The 10241-nt window shown below is 41.0% G+C and overlaps 1 protein-coding gene across 1 annotated transcript in view; it reads right to left on the bottom strand.

Annotated features, from left to right (window-relative positions):
• The window catches only part of LOC123234324 (rap1 GTPase-GDP dissociation stimulator 1-like), a 76014-nt gene that overhangs the window by 20716 nt on the left and 45057 nt on the right, over positions 1-10241 (bottom strand). The window contains exons 3-4 of the mRNA XM_044660236.1: positions 5832-5954; positions 2954-3079 (exon numbers count right to left, since the gene is read on the bottom strand). Coding sequence (XP_044516171.1) covers positions 2954-3079; positions 5832-5954 — 249 coding nt within the window. The remainder of the gene's footprint in view (positions 1-2953; positions 3080-5831; positions 5955-10241) is intronic.

The raw sequence follows: 10241 nt of genomic DNA, 5'->3' as shown, positions 1-10241 counted from the left end.
ATATATAGATAGATAGATAGATAGATAGATAGATAGATATCCTCTTAGAAGCCTGAAAGTCTGTCTACAGCGATTCTGCAGGGAATGATTATTATGATGGTAACCCTTGAGCTAAGATAGCATTCTTATACTCTAGGAATTAAGGAATTCACTGGGATGGACTCAGTTGTCATTGGGAGGCTTTTTCTGAACAAGCAGGAAAACATATTCCTCTTTTTTTCCCTTAAAAATGAACCTAGCTTTGTTTCTATTCACATCTGATACCTTTTTTTTTCAGAAAAGAGAAAGGAAAATGGGATGGGGATGGGAAAATACAATAATGATGCCTTCTAGGATACTCTTTTGGTTTTTTCAGAAATCAGTCTTCAAAATATCAAAGGCCATTTATTTATTTTATATATTATTTTTTTATTTTATATATTTTGTTTTATATATTATTTTTATATACTCTTATATATAAGGTTATAGGGTGGGCCATTTAGCACATTATAGTGCTAACTAATCAATAAGCACTCATCAAAATGATCTTGGGGGAAAAGCACTAAAAACTGATAGTGGGAGTAGGGAATGGGAATGGGGAGATGGACGAGGAAAGGCCTCAAACAGAACGTGGTCTTTGAGCTAATTCTAATGTCTATAAGATGGTACCATAGAAAATCTATCATGTGGATCTTTAAGGAGGAAGAGACAATGCTCAAATAAGATTTGGAAAAAACCAGAATTGAACAGCTCTGTCCTCACCTAATATATTTTAAGAAAGCAGATCAAAACTCTTTCATGGAAGACTTTTTGACTTTTCTATGGCTTTTGGCTCTTCTGTTAAAGAAAACATTCTATTGGATATTAGCCAGTCAAGAATTTCAAGCTAGCCTCTAATCTGTGAACTACCATGGTCAGAAGCAATTCTACTAATAATATAATAGTATGAACAATTATCTTTTCTGAATTGATCATGCCAGAGGCGCTCACAATGGAGAAGTTGTGGCTGGTTAGAGTGATAGAATCTTAGAGGCCATAGAGATCTTGAAAACTTATTGACTTAGAAGTGGTCACAGCCAAAGTATTTGGCGCGGAGAGGAGAAGACTTGGTGTGGGGAGTGATTGTGAGGTATAGAATAAAGCATGATGGATCTATTCAAGTCTCTGAAAAGCTGTTAACATGGAAGAAAATTTGAATTTGGTCCAGTTGGCTCCAGTAAATAACTAAAACAAGAGGAAAAATTTAGACTCATTGCACAGGAAGAAAAAATGCCATACAGAATTAGAATGATACCCAAAATAAAATGTGCTCCTTTGGGAGGTAGTGGGCTTCTGCACTCTTCTATTTGAGGCTAGATGCCCATTTTTTAGGAATACTAGAAAATGAGTTTTTGTTCAGGTAAGTGTTCAACTAGATGGTCCATGAGGTCTCTTCCAACCTGAAATTCTGTGATGATATGATAGTTCAGACATTGGAGTAAGACAAAAACTCCTTTGCCTATGAAGCTCCATCCTCAGGTTCTTAGGTATCTCATGGTTTCCCTGTTTGAGGTTACCCATGATATTAGGCTAGATTATTTTTATAATTTTTATAATATTTTTATAATTTTATATAATTTTATAATTAATTTTATAATTAAAAGTAATTTTAAAAATTACTTTTTTTCAGTTATCAAATATTTATTTTTTTCTCCCTCATGCTTTCTTCTCTGCTTAAAAAAAAGGAAAAGAAAAACAAAATCCTTGTAACAAATATGTATAGTCAAACAAAACATGTTTCTATATTGGCCACATCTAATAATGCACTTTTCATCCTGCATATTTAGGCCATCACCTCTATGTCAGGAGGTGGGTAACATTCTCCATTGCTGGTGGTTGATGACTGTATCAATCAGAGTTCTTAAATCTTATAAAATTGTTCATTTTTACAATGTTGTAAGCATTTTCTCACTGCACTCTGTATTAATTCATACAGCTCTTCCCAGATTTCTCTGAAAAGGCTTCTTTCATAATTTACTATATAGCAGTATTCCAGTATATTCATATACTATGATTTATTCAACTTTCCTCATTTGACAGGTACCATCTCTTCTCTTCCCTTAGAATCTAGTTCTTTACGAATATAAGAAAAACTGTTATTGTTTTGTATGTATGGGTCTTTTTATATTCTTTGATCTTTTGGGGACCCAGGCTAAGTATCGGTATTGCTGGGTCAAAGGGGCATCTGTAGTGTAGAAACTTTGGGGACCTAAAGTCCTACTTGCTTTCTAGAGTGACTGGACCAGATGACAGCTGCACCCGTGATGTGTCAACGTGCTAGTAAGCCTAGTTTATAAACAGGAAGACAGGTAGGCTTCTTTCCAACCCCCTCCATTTGGCTAGAGTCTTTCGCCCATAACCTTGAGCCCTCTCTTATTCTGATGCCAATACCATTCAAGAATAAAAGCTTTTTCGCCCCTTCTGGGATCCAGAACTGCATTTTGACTTTTCTGTGAGTGCGCGGGGATGCAGTGCTCAAGGACAGACACTCTCTATTTATCATCTGCTGCATAAATACAGCCCGTTTTGCTCAATAGCTCTATTTTTATCTAAAGTCAAAGGGCACTTTCTTACTGCCAGCTACCCTTCTGTTGGCAGTGAGAGAAAGCCCTTTGTAAATATCAAATACTGTATAAATATGAAGAAATGTTCACAAATAGCTCTTCCTTCCAAAGGGCCAGCTGCTGAAAGGTAGACCAGGTTTGGGAAACCAAAGTTAGGTCAGTGATTTGGATGCAATGGACCACATTCCCCAGGTGACCGGAGGCTATTGTTCTCCTTTCGCTCTGACATCCGTCTGGCTGCTGTCAAATGCCACCTGTCAGGGGCTGCGCTCACTCCCAAGTGGCAGACAGCCCTCCACATGGCACTGGAGACGGAGGCTTGGCAGCGGCTTAGAGGGAAGGAGTTTTCTCTTACCAAACTTTCTACTTACTGTTTCCATAACAGATGCGCCCAATGGCTCTTCCGGCATGGAGCAGCAGGTCTTGGTCAGAGCTCTTCAGAAGAGGCAGCAGGGTAGTTATCAGGCCAGCATCAATGCAGGGCTGTTTGAGCTCCTCTGCGGGCACAGGGCAACAGGGTTAGGGATGGGGCACGGGACACAAAAGAGCTGGCTACAAAGGAAATGGCCCGAGGTGGCCTTATAGACTGCTGGATTTTACGGACTGTGGGAAGCGGGGAAGGTAGAACCCAGAAGCTCAGGGTAAAACATACTGGGCGAGAGGAGCCCAGATGCTATTTTAAGGTGAAATCTGGTTAAAAATGAACATCATGGAAATGAGATGTACATGTACGCATGCGTGTGGAAGTAGGGAACGAAGGTTGGAGCTGGGATTTGGGCTGTGGGGTAAAGGAAAATGTGTGGGAAAAGGATGACTTTGGGTATCAAGACGGGGATGAGGTTGCTTTCGGTGGTTGGGTGTCCATCGTGGTCTCTATACTGGTTCTGGTTATTTTTCATGATGTCACTATTAATTATCATGATTGACTGCCCAGTGTCACAAGTGGCTCTAAATCTCACAGCAGCTCGTTCCCTCCCTGCAAAGTGTGGGCAAAGATGATCAATCATTTTGCCTTGCTGTACGCCCCGAGGAACCACTCTGCCCACAATCTCCTGACACCCTCGATACCCGCTTTGGCGAACAGATGTTAGATGCTAGGAAGTGGGGGTGGGGAAGGATTCGATGGGGTCACTTGATTCAAGCTGGGGAAGGGAATGAGGGAAGAAGAGGATACCACAGAAAGAGGAAAAAGGGCATTCTACGAGTCCAGGAGAAACAAGAGTCCAAAAGCATGCAAGAAAGACAAATTCCTCTGACATTATAATTTTGCCCAAGCCAGCTGTAAGAATGGCAGAGGGTCCAATGGCTTGAATGCGTACAGGCAGATGGATGACCGCCACTGAGAACACTGGCAAAGGCTCTAGAAGGCTAAGTGTTGGAGCGTATCTAGTGGCCACAGGCTGGGTTCTCCTTCAGGGAAATTGCTAAGAGGGCAGGTTTTTCTCAGTGCCTTGGAATACTTCCCTGGCAGTTCTTAGAGGTAAACGCCACCCTGGATAAGGAAGACAGCCAGAAGCTTTGGGGAGACTCCTGGAAATGGCAATAGATGAGAAAAACCTCTCTCTGCCTGTGGTTTTGCTGCTTTCCTTATTGTCTGTCTGTTCTCTATCATGAGATAGCCTTTTTAAAAAATTTGTGAGCCAGCCTTTTATACGTCTTAGTCTCTATTTTTTTCTGCCATTGACGAAACCCATACGTGCAGCTGAGCCAGGCTCAGTGGAAACCAGAAAGGCTGACACTTGAAGCCTTCTTTGATCTATCCCCTACCCCCTAATTCAGCCACATCTCCCCACTCCTACTCTACAAATACTCTACACTCCAGCCAAATGAACTTGTCATTTCCTGAACGTTCCTTACATTTTGCTACCTCTGTGTCTTTGCTTACGCCCTTCCCTATGTCCAGAATTCCTGATCCCATATCTGCCTTGGAAAATCTGACCCAGTTCTCAGAGTCCATCTCAAATGTAACTGCCTCTATGAAGCTTTTCCTGATTCCCTCCCCCCCCCAAGCTAGAAGTGATCCTTCTTTCCTCTGAATCCCTGGGGTATTTTTCTTCTATTTCTCCCCTAGCCCTCAAGACAATAATTATATTTACTTATCACTTTAAGGTTTTCAAAGCACTTTACATATATTATTTGTAGGAGTAAAAATGAATAAAATACTCCTAGAATTTAATAATATATAGGATTTTAAAATAATAATCAAAAAGAGAGGAAAAAGAAAAGGATTCTTTCAGTCAAGGGAGCAGAGCAAAGAGAGCCAGAGACTCACACCTGCAGCACTTTACCAAAGCAAAGCCCTCAAAGAGCCCCACAACATGGATCTCAGCCAAATTTATTTCCCAAGCCTCTGTATGTCAAATGAGGACGTACTTAAAAGGATGCTGGGAATGTAGCTCAGCTGTGGCAAATTTTCCACCTGCACATATTTTATTTGATCTTCTCACAGCAGTCACATAGGTGCTATTATAATTATCTCCATTTTAAAGATGAGGAAACTGAGGCTAAGAGGAGCTAAGTAATAGCCAAGATCCCCCACTTAGTATGTGTTAGAAGCAGTATTCAAACCTAGGTCTTTTTGACTCTAAGCCCAATACTCTAGCCATCAAATTTTATCATGTATACTAATTATCCTTATACCAACCTCATTTTCCCCGCTGGGATTCTTGTTGTGTTTAACTTATTAAAATCAATTAATATACATTTACTGTGGAAGCTAGGTGGCTCAGTGAATAGAGGACCAGGTCTGGAGATGGGAGGTCCTGGGTTCAAATCTGGAAGCAGACACAACCTCCATTTCCTTAGCCCTCACTGTTCTGCCTCAGAACTGTTACTGAGAATCAGTTCTAAAAGAGAAATTAAGGTCATTTAAAAATCAACAAGCATTTATTAAGTATGATGTGACAGGCATTATGCTAGGCACTGAGGATGCAAAAACAAAAGTGTGTCTGCCTCTGCCCATAAGGATCTTATATTCTGCTGGTATTGGATGGATGAACAATTTTTTCAGCCTGCCCAGTTTTTCCCAGCTTGGATTAGCCTATAAGGAAGTACCAGTTTTCCCACTAACCACCAGGTGCTATGTTTATAGTGAGGCAACCCCTGCCTCTGAGCTGCCTGGTGTCCCTCTGGTAGATTGCAGCCCCCCCCCCCCCATGGAAAATGAGGCTCCATCATGTCACATACTTGACTCACCAGCTATGCTCTCCTTCATGAGATGGGCTCATCCCACGAAGGCTAGGCACTTACCATTCTTAGCCAATTCTGCCAGGACTTGTGTAACAGGCACCGCACATCTCGGATGACTTGTCAAAATCTGGCCCAACGTGGTAAAAATCCCACTGGCTTGGAGGAGCTTCCCTGATAGTTGTTCTGTCAGAGGGAAAAAGGTTAATGATTACAGACTTTCCAGGCAGTAAGGGACCTCAGAAACCATTTGATACATCCACTTCCTTTTTATAGGTGAGGAAACTGAGTTCCAGAGAGTTTACGAATTTTGCCCAAGTTCATACAACTAGTTGGTGGCAAAATTGAAAACAGAACGTTGGTCTTCAGACTTGGAACCCAGTGTTCTAATGCGCAATACAACCTTGCTGCTCAGCCCATCATTGCTTTCAGGGTTTCTGACAACCAGATATAGGAATGAAATTGGGAAGGGGAAGGGAAAAGTATAAGTATTTCTTAAGTACCTGCTATGTGCCAGGCACCATGCTAAATACTTTACAAATATTATCACATTTGATCTTCATAATATCCCTATAAAGCAGGTGCTATTATTATCTTTCACATTTTACAGTTGAGGAAACTGAGGCAGAGAGTAAGTGACTTATTTAGAGTCACACAGCTAGGAGGTACCTGAAGTTGGATTTGAGCCGAAGTCTTCCTGACTCCATATCTAACACCTTATTCACACTGGATCACCTTGGGTCTGGGGGAGCAGAGGCATAGGTGGGCATGTTATGCAGGGGGATTTGAGTGGTATGACGTCCCATAAACTCACTTTCCAATCTAGAAATCTCTGCCAGACTTTCCTTCAAGTGCCCTGGATCAAGGTTTCACAGCTGGATATTTCATGAATACCTTTCAAAACAGCAGAAATAAACCAAACCAAACGATAAAAGAAATCTCTCATTATCTGACTCTGAAGACTGTCTACCTGGGGAGTTGTTACTTAAAAACCTGGTGTCATCCCAAGGCGTCCACAGGTCAGTTTGCTGGAAATTACATTTGCAACCTAAAAATAGACAAGGACTTTTTATCACTTTCCTTTGTTAACTGTGACAACAAAGAAGCAGCCATAATTAGTTTTGCATTTGTAGACATGTAGTGCAGCAATCAGCTAGCGGGGATGATTATAGGGTTCACCTCTACTGGTATCAACAGATTTTCTTTGTTGCTACAAAATATGGAGTGATTTTCCTGCTCAGTTTCATGACATCCCATAATTAGAATATATTATCTTGACTTTTCAGCTGCCCCGGTGTCGTCCAAGGGTACAATGTGGTTAGATAAGAAATGGTAAACCCTATTAGTGGAGGTCAGGTTGCTGATTGCAAACACTATTTCAAAAAGAATGCTCTACGTATTCAACCCTCTTTCTCAATTTCTTCCAGGAGGTAAACTCAGTAGCTTTTCCATGTGGGGGTGGTGGGAAGGCATAGAAGCGGTGGACTGTAAGTTCTTTGAGGGTAGACACTTTCTTTTTTTTACCCCTTTGCAGCCCTAAAACCTGGCACATTTTTTTCCTAGTAGACCTATGATTTTTCTGGTGTGGTGAATTTCCAGTGAGGGGACTCTGTCTGGTAATCTATGGTCTTAGAGAATTGCAAGGGATACTGAACAGTTAAATAACTTACCCAGGGTCAGTATATGCCAGAGATGGAACTTGAACCCTGGTGTTCTGACACAGAGGTTGGGCCTCTCTGATGTAGGAGAAATGCACCCATGTCTGTAGCAGGGTCTTGTCCCAAGAATGGGAGTCTCAAACTCTGTTCAGTCCAGAAGTAATTGAAGAAGAGGTGGTTTATGGTGGTATAATCGTGGAATAGTCTGGGGCTAATCTGATAAACCCAGGGGCTAGTAGTTAGCCTCTTTTGAGCTGATAGTATGCATTAGGCGTTCTGCTGTAGGGTGGCAGCTTCCTCAGAGGAGTGAAGCTACTGCACTCTGTGGATCAGGGTTGGCATATTTACTGGGGTCTGGTAGCTTAGCATTTCCCTTTCCAAACTCAGGCAGAGGTTCCTCCATTGTCCAACTTGTCATCATTTGTCAGGGAAAGGTCTTGATGCCCTTCCAGTTGGGAACATGGGGAGGGGACATGGTACATTGGGGGACTACTAAATTAGGTAGTTAATTATTTCTAAGAACAATACAAGCAATTAATAAAACTGAATGGGTACAAAGTTGATGCCTGGCATAGAATGTTACCAATCTGGTACACAGAGTGGAGAATTGAACAATCTACAATTCATATTTGATTAATGTTGAAACTCCAGGTGTTGCAGCTGATGTTTAATTGGTGAGAAATGCAAGGTGTTAGAGTATGAGGGTCCCATTCCTATTCCTACCCCTTACTGTCCACTGTCAGCACACATCATAACTACTACCCAAGAGTGTATCTCAAAGAGATATGCCTAAATAAATGTTTGAATTGAACTAGGAATTTTTGAATCATAGACAATTATCACAGAGCTTGATTGAGGTAGGGACAGGAGGATCTTCCTCAAATGAAGTGGTGTGTGGCAAGACACTGTCTTTTGGGGATAAGAGGCAGAAACCCTGGGACACTGGGTACCACAAAAGGGGAGATTTCCTCATGGTGAAGATAACTGGGGAAAAAGGGGGGGGGTCCCCAGGGGAGATCTCACTGAAATTTGCTTCCTATTTTAGTAAGTTTCTATTTTGATTAATTAGTATTCTTGCTAACTAGGTAACAAGCTGTCTGCAAATGGCATCATTGCTGGTGAATTTTGTCACCCTCTAAAGTCAAGTGCTCTGTGACAAAGCTCCAGTTGTCCTGTCCTGGTTATGGCCGTAGCTGGGAGAATGTAGCAACATGGACCAAAGCTACAACAAATACTGTGCAAAAGAGAGAAGTGACTGACTTCTTGCCTTTGCTCCTTTCATGTGTCCTTTCTTGAATGCCATTTCTTTCCATTTTTACCTAATCTAGAGCTAGTCATCCTTCAAGACCAAACTCATGTTTCTTCTATTCCATGACATCTTTCCTGACCATTCCATTTAACACACATCTTTCCTTCCTGCTGCCTGTAGCATTTTAAATTTATGCCAAAAATTTTGGCTCTTAATTTTATTTGTTTTAACACTTCATTCTGTGCTACCTTATTTTGCTCATCTGTTTTTTTTTCTTGGGCATTTGTTTTGCGGATGTGGGAAATTCCTGGCTTGGAAATTCACTCCAGTAATACAGACTGGTAACTCCAAGTGTTGCCTGGTGGCAAGGAGAAAATAGTGACCTGTCCATTAAGTGTCAGAGGCAGGATTTGTATCCAATGGTTTTCCTCTACTGTATTACTCTGCCTCTTGCATTGTCTTATATCGTCCTCTAATGGCTTCATGCTTTTTGTTTGGCTAGTTAAATGCAATGATATTAATACTATCGGTTTTGGGAAATACCTAACTTATGCCAATCCCTTGGTAATTGAAATTCAATATTGGAACAGAATGCGATGCTTGTAGGTTTTTTCAACAGTAAAAGAGAGATTTATTTAGCCATAGCAAGCGAATGTTCAAGAAAGAGAAGCATTTAAGACACCTTGAGTTGATTTAGCTGAGAGAAATTCCTTTGCCTGAATTACCCATCCTGATCCACCAGCCAAGTGTCAGAGCATTCCTGGATCCCCTAGTGGCTGCTTTGAATTCAGGTGAAGAGAAAGTGATGGCAACAATTTGATCCCTTAGTCCCCTGAGCCAGCCAAGTCTTGAGGAAATGTCACAGGACACTTAGAAAAAGCTAGCCTAAACTGCAAAGGAGGAAGGTGAGGATGCTGCTCCAACCACTGCATAGTATATTTGCCTCATGGTGTTAATTAATTAGTTGAGCAGCATCATGTCTCTTAAATTATGGCTACAAAGTATTTTACATTTGTTATCTCATTTTATCTTCTTCACATTAGTCCTGTAATGCAGCCAGAACAGGTATCTTTATCTTCATTTTATAGAAGGGGGAAACTGAAGCTCAGAATGGTTAGGCGACTCGCCCAAGAAAGTAATAGCTTGTGGGTGGCAAAGCTAGAATTTGACCCCATCTGTCTGGTATACCACATCACATAATCAGAAACTCCTTGAGGGCAAGGGCAACATCTTAAACTTCCTTTGTATCCCCATAATGTTTGAAAAAGGATGGACAAACTGTGGGTAGCCTGTGAATCTGTGTTGAATAGAATAAATGAAACATTTATTTATTTTCCTTTTACATGCATGAGGCAGCTTGTTGTAGTGGAAAGAGTACTGACTGAGAGTTCGAAAACCTGGATTCAAATTCTGATGCTGACATTTGTTAGCTCTGTGGGTGTGCATATAGGTGCATATGTCAGCATATATATATATATATATATATATATATATATATATATATATATATATATACACACACACTTTTTCTAAACCCTTACCTTCCATCTTGGAGTCAACATTGTG

The sequence above is a fragment of the Gracilinanus agilis genome, chromosome 2 (assembly GCF_016433145.1).
Source record: "Gracilinanus agilis isolate LMUSP501 chromosome 2, AgileGrace, whole genome shotgun sequence".
Classification (NCBI taxonomy): domain Eukaryota; kingdom Metazoa; phylum Chordata; class Mammalia; order Didelphimorphia; family Didelphidae; genus Gracilinanus; species Gracilinanus agilis.
This window is presented reverse-complemented; position numbering and strand designations above follow the sequence as displayed.